This window comes from Patagioenas fasciata, chromosome 1 (assembly GCF_037038585.1).
Source record: "Patagioenas fasciata isolate bPatFas1 chromosome 1, bPatFas1.hap1, whole genome shotgun sequence".
Lineage (NCBI taxonomy): Eukaryota > Metazoa > Chordata > Aves > Columbiformes > Columbidae > Patagioenas > Patagioenas fasciata.
In genome coordinates this window covers 55,246,448-55,272,356 of record NC_092520.1, presented here as the reverse complement: position 1 = coordinate 55,272,356, position 25,909 = coordinate 55,246,448, and the positions used below count along the sequence as shown (strand labels likewise).

The window sequence follows — 25,909 nt, the reverse complement described above, 5'->3', positions numbered from 1 at the left end:
CAGTCAAGTTGTTCATCTAATAGAAATCATTGTTTAGGTGGTGTGGGGAGAAAACTCCTCTTCTGGGGAAGTCCAGAATATTCTTGATCTTCTTCTGATCTTCACTTATTTTGTGTGTGGAAAGAAAGTTAAACTTTATGCTCAAGTGTAGCCTGAGGTAGCTTCTATTCATGGTGTGATGCATGACAAATCAGTACATGGGATCTTTTGAACAGAAGATTTCAACAGGGTTGAATTTAGAAACAGTTAAGCATACTTATGAATATTTGTGGAATGTGATTTGATGATCCTTATCTTCTGTATGCATTTCCACAGGGCAAATCATCAAGAAAAGCTGAATGTCACAACAAATGGAAATAATGGAGCAAATGAGACTGAACATCTAGACCTTAACTTTTATTTGGGAATTTACGCAGGTAGTTAAACGTGCACGTGTGTATATCTAAAGAGCTATTTATTATCTGACCTATTATAATAAACAGTTTTGAGAGGTGTGAAGCAACGGCAGTGTGGGAAAATGCGATTTCAAGCAGTAACTGAGTTATGTCTTAACAGATTAGGAGCCTCAGTCTTGCTTCCTGACTAAATTAATTTGAATAAATAAAATTAAAAAAACTAATGGAAGAAATAAGTTGAATGCAGACTCTTAATTTGCCTTGCCTGGATTTTGGAAAGTAAACTGGGAATTGAGTATTCAGAAAGTCAGTCACCGTAAGGTTGTGGTTATTGTCTATACTAATAGGCCATTGAGCTAAATCTTCAGTCATTATATGGATGGGCAAGGGGGATTAGAAATGGATCTTCATTCTATGCTGTTGTAAAACTTTGCATGGCTACATTCCTTCTGAAGTGTCATAGCAAAACAACCAGTTTTAAAAAAGCATCCTACAAAGGTATGCAAAGCAGGATGCTTAAAAAACATTTCAATATATTTCAATAGGTAGTCATATGCCTCTGAATATCCAGAAAAGGGCATTGATCCTTGTATTCAGACATCCAAACATCTTGAAATACTGCTCTGAAATGTAGTAAAAATTGACATAGAAAAATCATGTGTAGAAATATGCTCTCAGACTCTGCTGTTTACCACATCTGGTGATGCACAGTTTGGTATGGCATAGTAGTTTATTGATGGAGATGTAAATTATATGTATGAGAGCACAGGTGGAATACTAGAAGAACATGCATTGAATGTATTCAGAAACATCTCTCATGGGCGAGAGGCTGGGCTGAGGATTTTTTTTGTTTGGGTTTTTTTTGGAACTCCACGTGATCAAAGTGCTTGACAGAAAACATTGTGCTTGGCCTGGGAAGCAACAATTTAGGAGCCAGATAAACTTGGCTCGTATTTTCTCAGTGTAATGTCTTATTTCATGAGCTGTTTCAGTGGACTGCACAGTATGATTAAGTGTGGGAAACTTGGCTTTCTCTGGCCATATAACCTAAACCACATTATGGAAAATTTTATCCTGTAAGGCAAATTTTGTTCTAGATAGTGTAACAGCAAAAGTTACCTTTATATCGGAATGTTCAGATGACTTGGTGAGATATTTTCAACAGTTGGACAAACAGCATTGAGTTACCTACACAAAATTATAAGTGAAGTTTAAAAAGTTATAAAAAGACAGGACATTTCATATGAAGTACGTAATAACCTAACTTGCCCTCTTCTATAACCTCTGTAACTGTGTAAAATTATTTTAACATTTGTATTTATGATTCTCAGTGTTAGGAAAAAAAAAATAACTGTGTTAGTTCCTTCCAATTCCTTTTTGTTTCTATGAGACAAAGATTTAAAAGAGTAAAATTTCTGTTAATGGGAAACCCCATTGACGAGAAGTGAGGTACCAATTCCCCACCTTTTCTATAAAGTGAGTGTGCAAAGAGCCCTTGTCTCTCTCACACCGAGGTGGTGAGCTCGTAAACAGGGAAAGCAAAAACCTTCAGTGTGAGACAGGCTGGATGAGGGACTCGAAAATAAGTCTCCTTCCTTCTTGCCAGCCATTAGGTGTTTTCAGGTGATTTGTTTGGTGAGGGTTGTGCCAGCAGCTTCCAATGGCTTCCACGCCTGAGTGCAGTTGTACCAAAATGTGGGGTTCCCGGGATGTGCTCCCTCTGCTCCCACAGGCTGCTCTTAGGCATGAGCTCTGCCACAGCCTCCTGCCTCATACCCCTTTGCTCCCTTTTTGCATGACCCAGCTTTCCTGCTTGGATACATGCCATTACTCTTGGAAAAGTTGTTTTCTTGTACTTGGCCCAAAATACAGCAATCAGGACAAGGCAAACAAGCTCTCATCCCGGCCATGTTTTGTTTTTTTTCTTGAGATCAGCACCGTGTAGAATGTGATCCATAAGCTGTGATAGGGATACCTTTTGTTGCATGCTGGGGAGGATACAGCAGTAAGGAGGATGGAATAACTGATTGACTTAACCACATCACATAACTTAAAACCTCACTCTTACCCGCTGTTACTATAGCTGTTCCTGAATTATGTCAAGTTTTAACCTGTCCTTAGAACAGGCAATGTTTTATGTTGACAGTTAGGGTCTAACTTCAGGATGTCCTCAAGGCCTGGGCATCTGGGCTTGTGGTGGCCGTGCTTTGTTTCTGGAGCAGATCACCTGGAAGCACTGCCAGATTGAAGGTGAATACCTTCGCTGTTCACCTTCATCGACTGGGAGTTTGGGCAGCCACACTGGAGATCACACGCAGCAAACAGAGCAGCAGCAGTGATCTCATCATTCTTTGTTTCCATCTTTTGCCCTGTGGCACCCCTGTGTTGTGAGTGGAGATGTGCCCAGAAGAAAGACAAACAATCTGCAGACCAATTCCCTAGAAGGGCTCTGCTTCAAATGGCATAAGGGACGCATCTTATACTGTGTTCAAGAGTACACACAATTTAAATGATTTGATGTAGTTTACAAGGGGAAGAATGGTATGAGTGGTTTGGGCTGATTGAGAATAACTCAAGGTTGTCTCTAAATAGCCATGTATATATTACTTGGTTAATACCTACTGGCAAATGTTGATTCTTCACAGTGACCTCTGCAAGCCACAATTATACATGGCACTGTGAAATGAATTTCTTAGCAGAGATGTTATGCAGGAGGTTTTAATACAGATTTATTTCGTGGTTTAAAAGACATTTCCTACATTTACATAAAGAACCAATTCTTTCAAACTGAAAAAGAGAAATTGTTTGAATTGATGAGCTGATAGTAACTGAAATTAGTGTACAAATATAAGATATCTATGTTCTGCATTCAGTCTGAGTACCTAGGCTTAAATTCGAATTCTTGCTAAATACAGAAGTCAACAAAATTTGGTTTTAGTTCAGTTTTATTTATAAATTCTTTTCCTTGTAAGTGGTCCATATCTGTATGCATGCTCTGTGATTTTTTCTTTATTTCAGGTTTAACGGTGGCTACAATACTGTTCGGCATAATAAGAAGTCTTCTGGTGTTTCAAGTTCTTGTTAATTCCGGTCAGAATTTGCACAACAAAATGTTTCAGTCCATTTTGAAAGCTCCTGTCCTGTTTTTTGACAGAAATCCTATAGGTAAGGTTAATAGTAAGAAACCTCTTAACACTTAATGTACTTCATTGATAATGTTGACTATACTGTTTCTGAACAATTATGATTTTAGAGTATTTTTGCACATTTGTGGCTTTTGTTGTTTTGTTTTTTTTTTCTTTTATTCTAAATTTAACAACGTGATCTTTTTAAATTTATAAAGTCAGAACTTATTGGTGGTTGATGTTGCTCTCTTCAAATACAGTGTACAGAAAAGTGAATTACATGTGGCTTTGGTGTGGCACATTGACCTGCTAGTTGATTTGCTGTTCTAATTCGGTTACACAGAGGTGTATTCCATATGCTGAATGTATATGCATGCATTTTGTGGGGATGCCTTCTACTTTTCTTTGAAAGCTTAACCCCAACAATTATTTGCCTTTCTAAAAGTTAATTTTAAGCATGTGTGGTAATTCTGAGTTTTGATGTAATGATTGTAACGGTATGTAGGGATGGCCGTATTGTTTCAGAGAAATAAGTGATATTTCAGGAGAAAAATACTCACGTGGAAAAAAGGTTCATGTCTATAATACGATGAATGAAATGTACAATTTCCTCTTGGAAAAAAAGAATGTACAACTGCAGAATGTAAGGGTGTGTTACATAGTCTACTTGTACTGAGAGTCTGTGGTAGTGTAAATTCAAGATCACTGCAAAGGATTAGAAGTGAAGCCATAAGCTCAGGGGACAGGTTAATGAAGAGCTAGTGAGAGCACATGTATCAGAAGAAATCATGGTACTGATGGGGTTTGTTGTCAGGTAGGCAGGGATTTTCCTCTTCTCTTTTTTTTATGTATGTACATATGCACAGCATATGCAGTAACTGTATTTTTGAGGGAATACATAATAATCTTATAAGAATGCCTATAAACCTGGCTCATCATAACAAACTAAGAACTACAGAGTAAACACCAGGAACAGTGTGGAGTAATAAATAACAGCTTGCTTTGTAACATACTGTGAAGCTCAAATTAGCAGGACTTTGTAAAAGTGACATTCATAAAACCTACCTATCACTGATATTCACACTGTGTCATGACTTACAGATGTGTGTTCCTATTTATCAGCAGATATTGTATAATAGAAGATTAACTTCAGTGTGCATAGATTTCTTTCTCTGTGTCTTTCTTTTGGTCATGGCAGCATACAAAGGTACTGCTGTACTGATCTGTACTTCTTTTGGAAAAAGAAAAGGGAAAAGATGACATCTGAAAGGATGTTCTTGTTCAGAGCTGCAGCATGTAGCAGTTGTGAAATTCTGCTTTTAACATTTATGTTTCATTGTCTGATTTACAGGTTTTTTTATTGTCTGTTTATATTTTAGAACTTCAGATGCTTTTTTTTTTTTTTGCATTGGGGTAAAATTTAAGTGGAAGTCTTTTTTTTTTTTTTTTAATAATATGCCTTGCTATAAAAGACTAAAAAGAAATTGAAATTATTAAAGGCTTTTACTAAAGGCTGTGATTGTAATAACCAAGCCAAATTATTAGTTATCATATTCCATATTAACCAAGCTGCTACTGCAGTGTCAGATCTGCCATTTAAACATCCAGTGTATTCTCAGTATTTGTGTGAGGTCTCGTAAGACCTGAGCAGAAGCAATTGCTGAACTGACTTTTTGCTGTTTTATTTATCCAAAAATAATCAGCAATTAAAAAAGGCCATGGTCAGTATTTTGAACACACAGTGATCCATGTTCCAAAGTTGAGTAAGGAAACCTAAATAAATAGACAGCCCAAACTCCCAATAGTTCTTATTGGGGAAACAGACTAATGAGCAGCATCAGGGAGTCGACATGAGGAAATGGAAATACGTGGTGAATCATGACATGTCTGTCAGCTCCAAACAGTGTAGTTCTAATCAGTCATGCTGAATAAATGAAATTACTTATTTCTAAAAAAAATACGCTTTGTGAGTCAGTTTAGGCACAAACCCAAGATCTTTCTTTACAGATTGCACTAGCAATATGTAGGGACGGGAAGGTTGTAAAGGAAATAGTAACGAGCATCTTACACAGATGGTATAAGAATTTGAATGTATTTTTGGAACCTGGATTACATAGCAGAGACAGAAGAGGAATGTGAGGACCCCTCTCCTTTCTCCCTTCCCACCCAAAAATATTTGTACGTACACAGATTTCACCTTTCTGTGATTTGGCATAGATCTAAAAATAGTTAGATGTTACTGCTTTAAGTATGTTTTGTGTTAGAAGAACCCTATTAATAAAAGCCTTTCTTTCTTAAGCACTAAACCTATTGAGCTGATAACACAATAAGCTTTAGTCACAAAGTATTATCCCGCATTCAGAAAGAATGATCAGATATTTAGGACTGAAATTCAAATTTATCAGTAGGTATCTGTACAAGATCACTTAAACAGCCATAGTGAAAACTTGATGGGAAGTTACAGATTACATGGTTGAATTTTAGGTTTTATCACATCTGACTTGTCTGCATTTGTTGACAGAACTTGTTTATTTTTTTGAGTTTAGAATGTTAATTCTTTCTGTTGAAACTTCCTTTGTTCTTCTATCCAAATTCCAGTAAAGGAATTGCATGTATGTCAAGGTATCTGTAAAGAGGAAAACGCAGAAGTTTCCTGCTTCACAGTGAATGCTTTATATATTTCTCTTCATGTGTCACTTGCAGAAATAAAAGGGTTGATTTCTGTGCACGTCTAGCACAAGAGGGCAGCATGATCTGTTTTATTCCAGTCTAGCATTGCAACAGCTTGTTAGAAGGATAACGAAATTTATCTGTTATGTTTTTAGAGATTATATTTGAGGAGGGAATTTTCAACCTCACTACTGAGCAATAGTAATGTGGTTCTGTGAAGCTGTCCCCATTATCTGCAAGTATAATATTTTCTCTTAATCTCTTACATGGTCAGCTTTTCAGCTTCATGTAATGCTGAGTCCAGGAACTTTGCTGGCTTTTTGATTTGTGGCTGAAAGTCAGACAACCCTATAGAGTCTGATGCTTTGGTCCCGTCAAAGAGATCCTCAGCCATTATTCCTTTTAATTTATTTTTTGAGATCTTTGTAACATTTCAAACAAATTTGATAGAAAGCTGGTTAAAAGGAACCAGGACTTCTGCAGCAGTGACTTGAATTGGGAGTTCCCTCTTTTGAAATTAGTTTCTTATTGATAGTTTAGGAAATCCTAGTTTTGACAAGCTTCAGGATTTGATTCAAGATTACTTGCTTAGCTTGTAAATGAATTGTTCTTTTCTGGGATTTGGGGAAAGAGATTTCTTTAGAGAAGGGATGCTAATGTGTAACTGCATCACTTTCAGTAATGGTAGTTTTACTGGAGATTGTGTGTAATTCTGAATTGCATTGAGTTTAGGAAACTGAAACCTGCTGCTGCTGTGCTGATGGGTGCTGTAAGAATGAATGAATGATATGCATGAATTTGTTCAGATAAAATAGGAATCTCTTCCCCCTCCATAGGTCTGTCTAAAATTCAAATTGAACCAGAGCCACTATAGAAATACATGTGAAAAATCTAGCTCTTTACTCTTGGTTCTAACAGTTCACAGAGGGAGGAGAAATATTTTGGCAGACGTTACAGCATTTCTGGCCTTCCTAGAAATAGAAAGCACTGAATTGTGTGGTAGTTGTCCTCTACCTGTTAAATTAGCAGATTTTTTATCCCCACAAATGCTTTGTGGAAGCTGTGAATAAACATTGGTCCCTTTGGGTGCTCATCCAGACTTTGAGGTTTGACCAGATTATAAAGAGAAATATTCTCCCGTCTTGGCAGCCAGGAATGACATACCAAACTGATAGCTAATAGCAGCATATAAAAGCAAACTCTGAATATTAAAAGATAAAAATGTGAAAGAAAGCTGTTGTTATAATGAAGAGTTTGTTTTTCTTTAAGGCATAAGGATTTTAATTACTGTGTTCATAAATCAAGTGTTGAAACACCTATAATTTGACAGAGAAAGTTTCTTTGTAGGATTAAAAGCATGTTCATCAGCGCACAAGTGCCTATCTGCATTTTATCTGACAGAAGAGTCAAATGGGCGATGTTGTTAACGTATTTAAACCATATAATATTTGCAACAAATATGACATTTCAGCAGTCTGAAAATTACAATGCTGATAATGAGGTTGTTAAATTATACTCTATCAGTTGGATAGTGAAACTGCTGTAGTTAGTGTACATTAATGTATGCTTGTTCACACAAGCGATTCTGCTGAACAAGTAGCATGTTTAAACAAGAAATACTGGTCTTAAACCCTGTGATTTACAGTAGGTGGTGTTTTGGCATATCATGCAGTTAACAAGGCAAAGCTTCATTTTAAAATATTTCATTTGTAGTCTCATTCATCACTGATATAAATATTCAGTAGCGATGCCAGAAAGTGTATTGTGTTCCTATTTGACTCAATGACTCAATTGCTTCCTTTTTTTTCAGAAACAAGATCTATGCTATCTTTCTGATACAGTTTTCAGATATTTCCTTGTGGTCAAGATGCATTCTGTGGGATTGTGAAAAACTATACCAGCTCTTGTGACAGCTTTCATGTTCTCTTAAGCTAATACAAAAAAGACATTGTCTTTAAAGCAGCAGAAGCTTTGTTTTTTTACTCTCTGTGCAGAGCTCTAAAGAACGTTAATGTGTGCGCAGGTTTGTTAGTTTGTGTTGAAAAGAAGTCCCTATAGGACTGCCTTTTGTTGTAAAATAAAAACACAGATTCTGTCTTCCGTGTTGGTAATCACTTACATTTGTTGTCATTAAGATGGCAACACAATAAGTTCCATCAATCATCAAGATCCTTAACAACCGCACAGCGTTGTAAATATTATGTTTGGGTGTTTGAGTGGAACAGCTCGTCACTGAAGTAGGTGTGGTAGTAACCTGTTAGGTTGCTACATGTGTTTTTAAAAAAAAAAAAAAGACTTTAATGTTTTTTCATATAACAATGGCCATATGTACTTTAAACCTTATCAGGGCGTGATTATTAAATGATATTTTGTGGGAGTTGCTCATTTACTGTTAGTATTATCGGGCTTTTGTTAAGAGTTTAAATAGTCTTTTGCTTCCATGTGTTTTATCACCATTATGATTCTGTCAGGAACCTTATAAAGTTGATTGCTATAGGAGTAGTATTTAAAGTTAGCAAACACTGCTCTGGAGTTATGTTTACGTTTATCATCTATTAGCATAACTCAGTTCAACCCTATCCTATTTTTCTCTGCAATCATAATTGAATGAAACCTGGCCATAAACTGATGAGACAAGCCCATTACATTTTCAGTTCACCGAGTCAGTGCTCACCCTATTTACGCTTAATATGGGAGATAAAATTAAAAGGTTTACAGAAAAGCTGTTTGTAGGAGGGGACGGGACGTTATTTGATAGGGAAATAGCGTGAAGCTTGTACTGACAACCACTTCCGAGCACAGTCTCCTGCTTTCCTGGCACAAGATTTCACGTCCCTTCACAGAGATTTTCTATCTTCTTCATATTAGGATCCCCTGGTGGGGAAAACGGCCTGCTGCGAAACTCATTTCTGACCATATGCTGACCTGCCCAGATACTGCAGAGTCTGTTTTTTCTTTTTTTTTTCTTTTGCTAAAGCAGCTACAGAGAGAGCTGCTCTCGCCCCACCTCAGCTAAGCAAAAAGGAGGCATGGAGGAGTTGAATAAGACAGAGAAACCTAATTAGAAGTATTGGCTTTAGAAGACTGCACAGAAGCTGTTCAGAGACAGATCTTTCCCACAAATGTGGCAAGAGAGTAAAAATGGAGTGACGTTTTAGTCTTGCATAAATGGCAGACTATTTGATGAGATTTGTGGCAAGGAGGAAGTGTTGGTTGGAGATGCTCAGAACAGAGGGAGAGACTGCAATAATGATGGAAAAACTGTGAGGGGCTTAAAAGAAGGCCTAGCTGAGGTGATGCAGCTGCAAATGATAAGCTTCTGGAGATAATCTGAAGGACAGAGGTCTTGATAAAAACCATTTTAAAGATATACTCTTTTTTTTTTGCTATTTTTAATTTGCTTAAATTGGGTGGATGCTGCTGTGACTCTTGTGGATAGTGGGGACTGGAGGTGTTACATGGACAGGACCTCCTCTTGCTGTTTGTGGATGCTTGTGGGTGGGAAGTATTTTTGAGAAATGATGAAAAACTTCTCGAAACCCCACTTTGATTCCACCTTGGAACAAGGCAGAAGTGTTTTCAAACCCAATTATTTTGGGGAAGAGCAGAGCAGGGATAACAAATAGCCAGGTGGCATATGTGGAATGTGGGGAAGGAACCCAGATCTCCTCCCTCTCTCGTTTCATATGGGCCTTGAACATCTGTCTCCCCCATCCCAGGTGAAAGCCCTACATGTCAGGCTCTTGGCTCTTCTGAGCTCCGTACCATGCCATATCCTCTCATTGCTGTCCCTTACAAACAGAGTTAAATCACTGTGGTGTTTGCAGAAGAAACAGCCCATTTTGATATTAAGTTTTGTTTTTGGTTTTTTTTTCAATCTGAATGACTGTAAATTAAAAGAAAGCAAAGGCTATCACAGTGCAAACTCATTTCATTAGTGCTGTTCTTCTGCTTTATGCTGCACAGAAATCTTTCTCCCAGATGATCCTAGGTAATCTGCACTGCAGCATCTGCGTGAATTAATTAGTCTGGTTTGGTTTTGTTTTTTTTTATTTTCAGATTGCCAGCATCTTGCAGATTATGCAACAAGTGAAGATTAGTTTGTGCCTGTGGTGATCTTGGAGAGTGTTTGGGAACAAAAGGCACTTCTTCATCCAAAATTAATATTTTACTGTAGAAAAGAATGTGTGTTGTATGTGGATCTGCCTCTTCTGGCAATCCAGAATAAAGATTTAAGGACAGAAATCAACAGTGAGGGAAGTGGAGATATTGAATCAAGGTTGATTTTAGTGTGCTGTTCAGTTTAAAAAATACAAACTTGATAGAGTTAATTACTAAGCTACTTGCAAAAAGTACAAGACAACATTACTTGCTTGCTTCCATCCTTTCTTCCCTAGGTGTTCTTATTTTTTCTGTAAGAATCAGTAGGTACTTTGTCAGAGGTTTTTTTTGTTATATATTCAGGTGAATACATATGCAGGACCTCTTTCAGGTTTTGTTTTCTGATGGTAATATTATATTTGAAGGAGGCAGCATTATGAAAAGCTGGATATGTTGGCAGCCACCAATCTTAAGAGAACTTTACAGAGTATTTTAAAACAGCATCAAGCATGTGAAAAGCATTCTTTTTTGTTTTATTAGTTACTGGACAATAGTCCTGTAATTATAATAGTGGTATGTAATGGACAGTAATTATTGCTTGTGACAATACCAGGCCTGAGGTAGGTAGCTTGAAACTGGAAACTGCAGGTTCATGGATGTTTGTTTTAATGATAATTAAAATTTCGGTTCTTGTTGAACCATTCCTAGGTGACTGTCGTTTGCATATTTTGTTGCCGTAGCTTTTGACTTCTACTTGAGCAGAATATATAGTTGTGGTGGTCCCTAATGAGAGGTTGTGGAGTGAGGAGATTTCTGCAATGTCTGGAGAAGCTGAGGCTGCTTTAGCCATGACTCATCTAATGTTGGTAGGAAATGGTGTTCACTGAGCCAGCATACAAAGCGAACTGGCTGGTATATGGGAGAAAGGCGTCAAAATCTTTCTTCTCAACTGTTCGGTTCGGAATAGAAGTGCGTTGTGTGCTAACTAGGTGGATTTGGTTTTGTGTTTGACTTTTCAGTGCTGTAGAAGACTCGCGAATTATGACTGACCTGCTTGTCTTCTGATTGTAGCAGCCCCTTATTAGCTAATTTAAAAAAAGAATATACAGGTCACTGATACTCCTCCAACTGGAGCTTTAATCGTATGCTCCTGGTGCAACATTTATGACATTTGTAAACTCAAAGGAAGTTTAAAGTTAAACTCCTCATATCACAGAATCACAGAACGTTAGGGATTGGAAGGGACCTTGAAAGATCATCCAGTCCAATCCCCCTACTAGAGCAGCAATACTTAGATGAGGTTACACAGGAATTTGTCCAGACGGGTTTTGAATGTCTCCAGAGAAGGAGACTCCACAACCCCCCTGGGCAGCCTGTTCCAGTGCTCTGGCACCCTCACCGTGAAGAAGTTTCTTCTCAAATTTAAATGGAACCTCCTGTGTTCCAGTTTATACCCATTACCCCTTGTCTCATAATTGGTTTTTCTGTCCACCAGCATGGCATTGCTAGTTTTCACGTGCTGAGTACCTGAGTTTGTCCTCTGCTTTCTGTGTCTGGGAACGCTACTCTCCTATCTCTCCTAACCCCTTTACACTATCTGCTCCATATGTCCTGCCCACTTTCAAGCATAATTCTTTACAAGCCTGTGTTAGTGTAGGGGCACAGACTGCAGAATAATCTGAAGGTGCATGGAAAACTAAGAAGGTGAACATTTGGAACATGGACATTATTGCTGGCAATTATAAGGTATAATGGATGGAGAACAGATGGCCTAACTCTTCTCTTCCTTGGTTTTCTTTTAATCAGATGTGAGGAGATTTCTCCACGTGTGTGGTAAACCTGTTTTTTCTCAATGAAGTTGTTGTCTGTTTAATATGCAGATGATGCAATACAGCATATTACTAATTTGTGTGTAGGCAAGAAAAAACCCTCTCCTTTGTGGTAAGCTTCCCTTAATTGGGAATACATGTTCCTTTGTCCCTGCATGTGTTTATTTCTCGGCATAATTTCATGTTCATCAGTTTGAAAGTTCAGAACCCAAAATAGATACAGTTCAGTCTAAGTTTTCAGACAAAGTTCCTACATCTGTTTTGAAGTTGTCATAAGGAATTTCTCAGACAGGAAGACTGTTCCTGCCCCATCCTTTCTAGGACACACCCAGAGGACAGTAAGTGGTTAGATGCTGGGGGGGTTATGCTCAGTGCTGGTTTTTTTCCCCTCTGTCTTTTTTTTTTTTTAATATGAGCATTTAAAGCTGCAAATAAACTTTACACTATATCATTAATCTCTTCTTCCAGTGTGCCTATTTTATGTTTAGAAACTGTCATTCTGGTCTTCAGAGGGAAAGTGGCGAGTGTCTGTCTTCACTTAGAGAGATTTGGTTTAGAATGTTAAGCATTTTGTATGCAGTGATCTTCTCATTACATGGGATAATGAACAGTTTTAGAAGTACTGGTGCTGTCTGCCACTCATGTTTGCTGTTTCTTCCCTCTGAAACAGGGAATATATCCTTAATGCTGGGCAACATAATGAAGAACCTTCTGGTTTTGTTATGACCCATAAACAGGAGTAAATCTGTGTATGGCCTAATGAGACAGCAGCCTAACTTTCAGTTTACAGAAGAGAAACTAAAAGCAAACTGAAGTGCTAGGCTTCCTGTGCCTGTTTTAGACCAGATTTGCTGTATGGCGCTTACTTGGTTAAGTTAGTGTTAAGTGTAAAGTACAAATGGCATCTTTGTTATGGTAAGTTTATCCTTTTGGTAATAGAGGTTAAGGGTTCAGTGAGTAAAACATACAATTTTCTGGCACAAAATAATAGAATTTCTTCAAATCCATGATTATTTCTATTTTCTAGCCATTTAAGATTCCATTTTGAAGAGCATGTATAACGAGGAATGACCAGGCAAAGAAGGATATTCACAGTGGTTAACATTAGCCTAAGTTTACTGCGTACATGGCAGAGAGGCAGGCTCTTCCAGGGCATTATGGAGAGCAGCAATGTTAAGCTTTTGCTCTAAATCCTGCTGGAGAAGAGCTGTCTTTCCTACCGACTACAGTGTCGGGGTACCCAGCTGTCTGTGTGCTTAAGGATGGGTATCTTAAAATCTCCAGTATTCTGAATTTACCACTAAATTTAAGATAAAGGAATGAACCATAATGTTAGTATTTATTTTCATACACACACATATATAAAACATATATATTAAAAATACATAAATATGTAAACCCCATATGTTTTGTTTGATGTTAGTGTAATGCTTCTCTCCTTTCTCCCTTCCTTCATTCCCCAGTCTCCTATTAGAAGAACAATTCTCTCTCCCCCCAGTCTGAACAATCAGCCAAAAGTAAACAATTACTGTTAGCCTTCCAGAATATTTCTGGTATTTCCTGACTAAAAAATGGTAAAATGGTTTCAGGAAGAGTTGGTTGTCGTTACCTTTAGTCATCTAATGTTCCCTTACTGTTGGATGCTTATTTAGGACAAAAGATACCTGTAGAAATCTCTGCAAATTGAAAGCACCAGAACTGTGAAATATAGATGGTCTTAGCTTTAAAATTGTCATCCTTTTTTCCTATTGAACTAACAATATAGAAGGAAGGGGTTTTTTTCCCTGATATTTTTAACAGAAAACTAGTTATACCAGACTTGTTTTAATACTAAGAAATCTTTTCTAATACTAAGGAATCTTATCTAAGGAGCGCTTTCAAAATAAAACTAAATTTGAGAGAAGAAAGTGCCTTGAGGTCTTTGTAAAGCTGACAAGTTTTAATATTCCAAATATGTAGTGACAATTATCTTTTTTTGTAATTAAGCGACGAGTATGGTTTAATATTGAATTCAAAGCTGTTCACTAAATGCTGCTTATATATTTAAACCCCCAAAAATCCCCAACAGAAAAAAGGGAAAAAACAATCCTAACTGTTTTTTAAACTGAGATAAGAAAAAATAAACTCTGCGGCACCTCAATTTAATGACCAGTGTTGCTCAGCTACTATGGAAGGCTTAAGGAACAGTATTTAGAAGTGATTGTTCAGAAATAAGTGTTTCTCAAAGATTATGAAGGCTTATACAGATGATTTTGTTCACCTGCTGAGTTCTCGAGAGTAGAAATGTCCAATCTGACACTTTCCAGAAGTGTTTGCTTAAAAAATAGAAACATTGCTTTGGAAAAATAAGATTTTGTTGTTTTCCCATTTTAACCATGCAACAAAGCAATATTATTATGTGCTTTTAATAGAGACATGAACATTTTGTGAAGTGCAAAATCCCAAGTTTCTGAAATGATCTGAGATGTCTTCAATTTAAAATATGGTCCTGTGAACACTGCTTAATTTGTTAAAACCTTTGTGTTATGCCTCTGTTGTTTGTACTTCTCATGAGATGCAAGATGTACAAATGCTTTTTGACTGCTTTCTATTAATTATAAAGTAAAACATGGAGGTGTTTTGAATAGAAATCTTATGTATTTTTCAATTAAATGGGCAGAAAGGGAACAGGTTAGTCCTATGGTTCTTGGAAAAAGAGAAGAATATGTTAATTCTTTGACTGTGTGAGGAGGAGATGCCAGAATATTATCCCAGCTAGTGACTTCCAGCACTAAAATACAAGAGAATTTGCAAACTTCTTTGGGTTGTATCTGAATTACCACAAAGTAAGTGTGATGGCTTTCAGCATGGAAGAAAAAGGCTTAAAAGGCCCTTCACACCCCTTAGATTTGGCGTACAGCAGTGATTCACACTTGTCTTTCATCTCATCTTTAAAGGGATGGTGGTTCTTCATAATGGAGCTTGACCAGCAGGATAGACAAAGTCTGCTGGTGGTGTGAGAGGAGGTGTGATGGGTGTAACGCTTCCTCCTTAGGCCAAATTTGCCTTTTGCTATACGCCTTTCTGCTGTAGTACCAACGCAATCAGAGAGGAAGCAGAGCAAGGAAGGCAGTTATTTTGATTAGTGAATTCTAGACTATTCTCAAAGGCTCTGATACTTCAATCTAATTCAGTCTTCTATTTTTTGTTGATTCTTCCAAATGCTTCAGACTTAATCAGACAAAAGCCTCTTTCTTCACAATTGTCAAATTTCATTGAATCTCAAGTCTTGGTGATAGAGCTTAATTGTCAGCAAAATAAGTCTTGGTTTCTGTAAATTGTTTGATCCTCAATTGGTTTAGAAGTGACAATATACTTTCTTTTACTGGGTTTAGATATTGTTTCCATGTGGCATATGGAGCAAAGTTGGACCAACTAAAGAAATTATTTCAATTGTCTTCTGTCAGGAAGGCTTAGTCAAAGAGCTTAGTCTCAGATCCTTTAAAGTTCAAGCATCTGCCACTAGGGGCAAAAATTATTTTCCTGTAGGCATTCATCTTTTATTGTAGATTTACTGTGCTGCTTCACTTGGCTGATAATCTAATTTAAACCTCAGAGATGAGTCATAACTCCTCAATGGGATTCACAGCTAGTTTAAATTCTCTCATGTCAGAAACTTTCAGTTCTCCCAGGAACTCTTCTCTGAGCATAATGGTCCTTTGGGTATCTGAATGCACTGAGAAAGAAAGAATGTGACCCATGCAAGCCGTAACACTTCAGGGATGTTGTTTTGCAACATACCTCGGGTTTTGTTTTCAATATTTATTTGGGTTTCTAGTTTAGGTAAGTTACGACGTCTTGATTTAATTTAGGGCCTAATTGGACCAAGTGGTCCATTGAGGACAGACTTCTGCAGTATGAGGGTGGTATCCCGCTGAAGTAAGGAACCTTCTAGAAGAGGCAACAGACCTCACCACATGGATCATGTGCCGTACTAGTGACTTTTGTTTCATAGGATCAGCACTTTCTATACCAACTGTGATATGACAGTTTTCCAGAAAGACACCGGATTATGAAAGAATACAAAACCTGGATATCAGAAGACATTTCAGTTTCCTTTCTTTAGGAAAACAAAAACAAACAAAACCCCACTTTTCCAGAAGGTCCTGAAAGGTTTGAGAGTGATCCAAACACTTAAACTTGTTTGTGACCTCTTCCTGAAAGCAGGACTGCTGTATAGTTGACCACTAAGAACTTAAGGAATTGAATGTTCATATTTGGAATGTGAACTGCTATTTAAGGACTTCCTCTCCAGAGCCAGTCAAGGACAAAATACACATTCAGAAAGTTAAGAGGCGTTGTAAATACCATTCAGCTGTGATGAAAAGTTTATTGAATGCTTTTCATATGCATTCTAAACGACATTTTTGAAAATCATCAGAGCCAACATTTGTTCTCTAAAATAATAATTAAAAATCTACAATGCTTAGTTGTTGCTCATTAATACTCTGTAATATTAATAGTGGTTGAGTTATTGACACAATTTTGCCTTCTGGGTTTTTTATTTTGCCTTTTGGGTTTTTTTTGCTTGAACTTATATGTTTGTGTTATATGTTTTAATGATATATCCACAAATTGATCCAGAATAAAGTTCAGTGGTCGTGCTGGTTTTTTGAAGGGGAAAGGAGAAATGCAAGATGTTTTTCTGTCATTTAATTTCGTTATTATATGCATACTTTTCCATTTTAATTCTGCGTTATCAGAGATTGTGTTAATGCCATTTTTAATGCAGAATAACGGCAAAGCAGTTTCTTTAAATTGTTCGAGATCAGACTATGATCAGTGATGATTTGCAAAATTTGGTGTGTTATTGCAAACTATAACTTATGCTTTAGGTACATGAGAGTATTTTATAGTGTTTTTCAGTGTAAAACACCCTTCCTGTAGCCTTTATGGCTCATGTATACTTACTGTCATTCGCCTACCTGGTTCTTTGTATCACTCTGCATTTACAAAGCATTAATTCAGGGGTTCTTCTACTATACGTATTGCAGACACGTTGTGTTGACCTTCTTACTTGCTTGGTCCCAAACTCCTCCACAGTTCCCAGCCTGTGTCTCGCTGTGTCAGGCTTCACACTTTGGTGGTTGTGTGGCATGACATGTGTCCAGCTCTGGAGCCCTCAGTACAGGAAAGACACAGATCTGTTGGAGAGGGGCCAGAGGAGGCCACAGAAATGGTCAGAGGGCTGGAACAGCTCTGCTGTGAGGACAGGCTGAGAGAGCTGGGGTTGTTCAGCCTGGAGAAGAGAAGGCTCTGGGGAGACCTTATTGTGGCCTTTCAGTACTCGAAAGGGGCCTGTAAGAAAGATGGGGACAGACTTTTTAGCAGGGCCTGTTGCACCAGAACAAAGAGTAATGGTTTTAAACTAAAGGACAGGAGATTCAGGCTAGACATGAGGAATAATTTTTTTACAATGAAACACTGTCCCAGGTTGCCTAGAGAGGTGGTAGATGCCCCATCCCTGGAGACATTCCAGGCCAGGCTGGATGTGGCTCTGAGCAACCTGCTCGTTGCAGGGGGTTGGACTAAATGACCTTTGAAGGTCCCTTCCAACTCAACCTATTCCATGATTCTCTCCTCTTTTTGAAGCGTGCTTATTTGTGTCTAGAACTTGCGCCGTTCTGTGGTGAAGGGAAATGGAGGAAACAATATTGAAGGAAGAGGGAGGAGAGGAAAGGGGGAGGAGATCTGCAGTGAGTGGAAGAAAGGGTGAAGGAGAGGGCATGTGCAAGCAGCCAGTCTGCACAGGGTGAAAATTCAAGTCAGCATGTGCAAAGCCCTCTTGATATCCAAACATCTGAACTTTGGCAATTTCTGTGCTTGTTACTACCAGCTAGTCTTCTGACAGTTCTGTCTTGCAGCTCCTCCCTGGGGCCAGATGGAGAGAGGTTTTTTTCTTGATCTTATGGCCCCAGTGTACTTTGAGGGAGTCTACCAGGAGGTGTAGAAAGGAATGTGGCTTTGTTTGAGCATTAGCCCTCTTCCCATGCAAAGCTTTTACTATTTCTGCACCTGGTAACTGGAGCTGTTGGCACGTTCTTGTGTTTTTTCCTCCCTCCATCATCATTTTGCCTACTTATCTTTCATGCTTACATCTTTGTAACTTCCTGCTCTCTGTGCAGTAAAGTTCATCTACAAGCTGACTCTTCTTCATCTTCAAATCATCTCTCAAGGTACACCAGTATCACTGTAACCACAGTATAACAATAAACTGACAGTAGGTAAACATATGGGTGGAGAAACTCATTAATTCTCTGACCCCTTTGTTTTCTTGTACTTCAAAAAAAAAAGAGAAAAGGCACACATCTTGTCCTGCAACTTTCTGTTCCAGCGTACTGCTATATCTTCCCTTTGCTTGTTGTTCCTTTTATAGTCAATTGTGTTGGTTTCTCTTAACTGACAAAACAAACTCTTTGGGGCAGGACATGATGCTGATGACGTGATGGTCCAGCGTGCATCCTAGTGAGGCTCTGCCTTTCACTTCAGATACATTAATTCCCTCTTGGGTGTTTCTGTCATGCAAATAAATGGCAATGTTCTCAGGAGTCCCTTGTTGCAGATGACACTCTTCTATTTTTGCCTGTATATTTATTTAGGAGTTCATAGTGCTGGACAGCTGTAAATCAGAGCTTCACAGTGAAGTCTGTCTTTGAATTGAACAAAGACGAAGTAGATTGTAAATTGTATTCGCTTTTGCTTAAATGACTGTTCAGTGAAGCCATTTTTTCTCTTTGCGTGTGAATTTGGTTTTTTTTGTTCATAGAAAAGTAAAAAAAATGTTGCTGTTAACGTATTTATGTTTATCATTCCAAGTTTCTTTCTTATTATTTAAAAGCCAGGAAAAAACAAAAAATGATAGGGGTATGTTAGATTTTAATTTTAAGCAATGTATGTGTAAGTGTATGCTTCTAAAATAATTTAACCTCTAGTATTCAGCTGTGAAAAAATCTAGAGGGATGAGTTAAAAGTATATGCCTACATGAACATTAAAGTTTCTTTCAACACTACTGGTATTTTAGTACACTATTAGTGTTTTAGTATCATCAGCAGGTACTCACTCGTCATTTGCAGCTACTTATTCCTAGTATGTTTTTCTTTTTTTGTTTTTGAGGTGACGTTTTCCAAGAGTTGCCCAGTAGAGGGGGTACAGTAAAATCATATGCAGTGCAATATAACTTTTCACAATGCTTAACGTTTAGTCATTTAGTTTTTAGAATTTCTTTTTTTTTAATGTAATGAATATAATATGCAGTAGAGAAAAGGTCATATTTTGCTTTTTCCCATTTGAAGGTAAGGTACCCTATGTTTCTACTTCAGTGTTGTTAATTATGGTTTAGACTGTAAAGAAGTTTACATTGTAGTGATATTGGTTTTTTCCCCAGAAGCTGATGGCCCAAAGAAATATATTGTCAGACTATAGCTAGGTTCCTTTGGACAGCACTTGTAGCTTGAAGAAAATGCTTGGGATGTGGTTGCCTTCAGCTTTTCTGAGACAAAAGATTTTTGGTTGTTTCTCAGGCGAGATTTGCAAGTGGAAGTTGGTGCCAATCACAAAACCGAAGGGGAGATGAAGTCATCCCTCCTTATACCCTACAGCCTGCTCTGCGGGAGAGGATCCATTCTATGCCCTAAATTAGGCCAAAAAAAAAAAAAAAAAAATTGAATCCAGCTGTCATCCATCCCATGCTGATTGTCGTAGCCTTCAGGCAGGTGCTCGTTTGCCTTCTTCTGGTGCCATACTTATTTACTGATTCATCCAAAGTAGAACAGTTTCAGGAGCAGAGGCTGAAGTCAACCTACCGCAGATTGCCTCTGGGAGAGCAATTAACACGCTCGCTGAAGACGTGGGCAGCCCACATTTGGTGCCTGGCAAAAATAACACGTTCCCTTTTTTCTCTGCCCAGCCTTCACCTCTCGTGTGAGTGTCCTGACCCCTGAGTTTGGCTCTACCTTTACAAACAGGATGACAAGTTTCCCAATATCTTCTTCCTTTGAGGTTTGGTGAATGGTACCTAAGTTGTGAATCTAGTTGTTTCCAAAGTTTCTGTGGCTTTGCTCTGACCTGTGGTTTAAAATGTCCTAAATTGAAGCAAAATTTTTAATTTCATGGGGAGTGTGTCTTTTTCAATGGTAGCAAATTTTCCAAGCAAATGCTTAGATAATTTGCACAGCAAACTAAAAAAAGATTCAGTCCTAATTTGTTTATAGTTATACCAGAATTTCTCTGGAGTTCAGTAGTAATGACATTTCACGTGAGACAGGAAAAAAAAGACTCAAAATTCTCCAGCGTCATCCATTGTGACTTCTGGATATCTGAAGCCATGTCGTTGCAATAGGATTTTTTAATAGTATGAGTATTAAAAGGAATTTCAGGAATCATTACATGGGTACCTAATGAATGAACTCTAGAGAGAATCTCTCCTTGCCAAACAATTCACGTTGTCCAGAAGAGAGAGAAAGAAAAAGAAACTGAAGCTAAAGAAAAATGATTGAACCAAAAGAACATGCCAAACAGAAGATGAGGGTTTACTAAGTCAGATGAAGACTCTATTATTGGAGCTGCCCAAAGGCTTTATCCTCACAGTGAATGCACCAGGTAGAGGCCAGAAGTCTTGGCTTGGTTTTCACAGCAACAATCCATATAGAATTTCCTTCTATGGTTTCAAAAAAGGAAGAAAATTGATGGATTACATCAGAATCATTCTCTTCAGCGTGCAGGAGGGGATCTGAATATATGTGATTGGTAAAATACATGATAATACTTGTTTTCTGGATGATAACCTTAACAGCCAGATAGCAGTTTCAAGTGAAGATTTCAGGAGGCAAAGGCTCTGTATTCAATAACATCCTACTTGGTTATTGTCATCTTAGACTGGAGTGATGATTGAGCCTTCTAAGTTCAACGCCAAAAACAAAAGGGGAAGAAAAACATTTAAAAGAAGCAAGTTAAGATCCTTATTCAGTGAATTGTCTTAGGGAGGTGGAATGTTAAGAAAATCAACAAGTATGAGCAGATTTGCAAGAGCTATGTGAGATTTTCCGCTGCCCCCCCATGTTTTCTGAACATGGTCTGAATCTAGTCTTGATAGTAAAAATAGCGCAGGAAAACTCGTTTGTTGTTGGAAAAACCTTACTAGAAAGATAACAGATATTTCCATTTTTGTTTCAATCCTTCCATTGATATGTATTGATATATATAACCACCGAATTTGAAAATAGCTCTAAAAGCTGTTTTTTTCCTCTCGTGTAAAAATTCCAGCAGCTCTTCAGATGTTTCAGTCCATCCTGATTTGTAGTGTTCAGTTTAATTCATTTTAAGCCCCCCCTCCAGCAAAACAACACTCGGGACGTATTTTCAATCCAAATTGGATTTATAGCAGAAAGGAGAACTAGACTACAGAAATGCTCTTTCAGAAGTGGATGTGCTTGTGGTTAAATGGTTTAGCAAATAATTAGATTCGTGATCTTGCCAGTAAAAAGCCAATATAGAACTATGTTTCTTATATACTGTTCCAGGTTTCTCTTACAGTGATGCTTTGTATTGTGGTTAGAAGTTGAAGTAGATAACTTCACATCTGGAATACAAAAAGGTGATGGTGTAAATCAACAGAAAATACTGCAGATTGTATACAACTTGACATCTCTTTAAAGGACAGTTGATAAGATGTTGCAAGTGGTTACCATTTTTTATCCTGTGGTTGGTTTTTTTTTTTGTCCTGTCAGGAGGGGGAAGGAGGCCCATCTCAACTCTTTCTGTAACCCTTCCTGTGTATAAATACCTTATTTTTTGGTTCAGTTGGACTGTGTGACTTAAAATCTTGTTACTTATTTTGTAGTATACAGCAGAAATTATGTTGTGCTGTATTTTGGCAGTACATTAGAGTTAGTGGCTTGGTTTTAGTTTTTTATTTGTTTCAATATGTTTAGATGTAGATTTTATTAATCAAACTCAGGATAACTTAAAATAGCTCAATTGAATAAAAATGGGTTTAAAAAGGAGCAGAAAGTATATCCAGAGCGTAACTTCTGAAATAGTTAGAACTTTGTTCTGACATTCTTCATCGCAGAATTACCTATGAAAGATTTAATATTACTCCAGGGATTTGGGGCGGGCAGGTATCTGCTTTTCTTGTCATTCTAATTATGAAGCAGAGATGTAGCTTCATACTCAGGTTATGGGATAAAACTTTGTTATCTAGCCAGAAGTTTGTTCTTTTGAATGATTCAGATACTTTATTAAAAGAAAAAAAAAATCTGTGAATGTTAATTATTGGGGCAGGGGTATCGTTGCAAGGATCAATAATTTGAGAGTTGCTAATGAATATATTGTCCCACATCTATCATGCTTTTGTAAAAGAGGTCATTTTGTTAACAAGTACAAGACAGCACAAAAGTTAAATTCTGATTTACAAATTCTATTACAGCTGAAATTGTAGCCAGCTTGGTTAATTGTTAATGATCTATGATGTGAAAGGCAGTTACAATTGCAGAGAATGCATTTTGAGATTTCTCATTAAAGCAATTTGACAAAAAAGGAAAGTTCTAATTCCTGGTTTTTTCTAAGATGTTTTGCTTTTGTGCTTTTGTTTTTAATGAAAACTTCATATATCTCTTGCATTGTATCATGAGGAGATAAGACTTTGGCTGGTGATATCTGATGTTAATACACATGCTGTGCTGAGCCCACCCAGGAAAAAAGACAAATCAAGTATACCATATAATTTAGCAATGGATAAGTCAACTTACATGGGGCATTGACCTGTTGTGATTTCCTCCAAGCAGGGTAATTCTGATCGGCAGGTCATTAAAGTACTGTGTGTTTCTAGTGGAGTGAAAAGCTCAGGAAACAACTGTACCATTGGGATCAATGTATTCGTACTAGGCAGTGTAGACATCTCCATCAGCAGTAAAAATAGAAATTCATTTTGAAAGAAGCCTGTTTTCCGTTCTTATCTTCCTCGTAGTTACCCTTCTTTCTTTAAATCCTACACTTAAAAATAAGATCAAACACGGCGTTCACGTTTTCTTCTCCTTTTCTAACTGTTTGACAGCATTCATGTAAAAAGTCCTTTTCAAGTAGTAAATTAATTTGGATAGAAGGCATCCCACCTGAATTCATTACATGCTGGCAGTTTAGATAAATGGATATTATGAGCTCACCATACCTTGGCCCAGCACCACTGTGCCCATTTGCAAATGTCTAAGAAAGTGATAATATTCCTGTCAGTTTCAGGCTGCTAAAGGGAAAAAAAGGGGTAGAATTTCTTATTTATATTTATAGGATGCCTGTGGGGAAGAGAGTAATGCTGTATAAGGAAGTTTGTGTGGACATGCAGTGCTAAACACGTATTAAAAAGAGGATAACAGACCTATTGACATTTCTTTTTAGAAATATGGAAGAAAAGACAGAGTAGATCAGTAATTGACAGCTATGCAGGAGATGCATTTCCAGATCTCTTTCTGAAGAAATATTTCACAAACTTACAATTCCTTTCAAAGTTGGTAATCCATCTTTAATTATTTTCTTGATTTCATAGTTGTATTTTACAATGTTGATGTAATGTCTGCTTCCTGCCAGCATTTGATATGGACAGTCCACTTTGTCGCTGCTTTGATGAAATGGAAAGCTGCTTGTAGTCGCTGTACTTTTTTAAAAAAGAATTCTTCATTATTTTTTAGTCTATATGTGTAAACCGAGCATGGCTGAAGACTTATTAGTCCATGAATGCTGTAGTTTAACAGCAAGATCTGTGGGGAACTGCCAGTTTATACCACTGAAAGAATGGGAAAGGTGTTCAGTGTAGTTACGATAAACTGACGTGGGTCTAGACGCACCCAGTTCTGTGCAGTTATTTTATTCCTTCCTTTGACTGTGCTTTTATTACCACACAGACACTTCTGAGCATTATTTTACTACCACGCATATGTTTAAAATTGCTTTGGTTTTATAAGCTGTAATTTGGGCCGTTAAAGTGCTTGATTTCTCTCTTTAAGCTAAGTTATCACCTCTCTGTATGCAAAACCTGAGGCGTGACGACAGCCACACCGCGGTGGCTGCTGTGTGTGACCAAGTACCTTCTTGAATCCATTCCTAGCCGTACAAGTTGCTTTCAGACAGGTTTCTGTGAGTTTGCAGCGAGAAGTGGGAGATAGCGGTGTTTTAATTTGTTCCTTCGTAGAGACTGTGCTGTGGGGGAGTGTTCCTGGGAGATTTTGAATATTTGAATATTTTTTTTCTCTCTCCTGGTAAATGCAGTGTACTTTTGTGTGAAAATTGATATTTAGCCCAATTGCCGTGGAGGAGTTTGGGTTGCTATGCAAAATAGTATTTATTAATAACATTTGTGTATTAATCTGAAAGTGTGATGCAATTAAAATTCCCTGGATCGAGGATTAGCTTGATCTCTTAAGGGGAAAAAATTCCAAAAGCGTGCACCTGTACATGTACATGCACAGACAAGTGGCAAAAGCTTTCTGTCCCTAGAAGGTCCTTTTCTTAAAACCTTTTCCATTTCAAAAGAGGCAAATCAGTTGACTAGAGAAGTAGCACCAAAGTATTTCTGCAATGTGTGGTAAAGCAAGTGGGTATAAAGCCTTTGTAAACTCTTTGCAAGATATATAAAAAAAATCAGTCTGCCCACTTTATTCTGTTATACAGAAGTATTTCAGTGAATGCACTGGCCAACAAAGTATACTAGAAAAGCCAAATACATCTAGAAATAATATACTGCTGCTCTTAGGGTCCTTGATATTGGAATTTAAGTTGCACAACATTGAAGGCCATTGGTGGCATTTGGCTGTTCCAGTGGAGGATCATAGTCACTTGTTTGAAAAAAAAGTATTTTTTTTCTTTTCTGGTGTTTACATCCTGAGTGTTGATTCAGTTTGGATTATATTTCTTTCATCCTAAAGTATGTATAAACATTTTAAATAGGTGTGTCACACTGTCAAGTGTTTTCATTATTTGGATGATAGGTTTGAACATCTATTCCGAAGTATCAGTAGGCACCTGCAGAAGCAAAGTGGGTATGTAGCACCTGAACACATTCTGATTCATGCAATTAAAGCAGTTTACAGAGTGAGGAAGAAAAGAATATCACATACTGAGGTTTGATGTCTTTTTCATAGAGAACAAAAGAGGTCTGATTCTTTCACTTCAAGTTTAGCCTAACCATTGTGTAGTGGAGGAGCTTTAATGAATCATTGTTTAACTTTGATACTGCCAAGTATTTGACCATTAAATAGTCTGAAATATGTACACAGCACTTTGGTGACAGTCCCTTATTTAACTGTGATTAATTGGCATTGTATAGTTATTTAATTACTTCAGAAGAAATGTAACGACAGTGTGTGTTCTGATTAAGTTATTTGATGTAAGAACAAACATAGGACTGTTGAAGAGAGCACGTTCCCTTTTGCAACTTGCTACTGATGCTGCACACCATGTGGAAGCCTGAGAATGCTTAAAACAGCAGATAACTATTCACAAGTTTGGATGGTGCTGTAACATGGGCATATTCTTGATTTCTTAAAAGACTTTTTTGTTAGTTGTTTCATGACATTTCCTTTGCCTCACAAGTTTTAGTTTTAGTATTTTCATTTGGCTTTTGAAGCCCAGACTGAAACTCACTGGGATAAGTAAAGGGTGCAAGTGTTAAGTGAGCTTGAAAATTTTTGCATATTAAAGATACTGGACTAGATCTAAGAATTATTGTGTCATTGCATGTGTCTATGTTGCAGAAATGCT

General features: G+C 37.5%; 1 protein-coding gene across 4 annotated transcripts in view; it reads left to right on the top strand.

The window, feature by feature from the left end:
- The window catches only part of ABCC4 (ATP binding cassette subfamily C member 4 (PEL blood group)), a 156,895-nt gene that overhangs the window by 57,920 nt on the left and 73,066 nt on the right, over nucleotides 1–25,909 (top strand). For all 4 annotated transcript variants that reach the window (XR_011738437.1, XM_071806713.1, XM_071806706.1 and 1 more), the window contains exons 18-19: nucleotides 316–416; nucleotides 3,414–3,560. Coding sequence is in view for 3 of the 4 variants with exons in the window: in XM_071806713.1 (XP_071662814.1) it covers nucleotides 316–416; nucleotides 3,414–3,560 (248 nt within the window). In the remaining variant the exon portion in view is untranslated. The remainder of the gene's footprint in view (nucleotides 1–315; nucleotides 417–3,413; nucleotides 3,561–25,909) is intronic.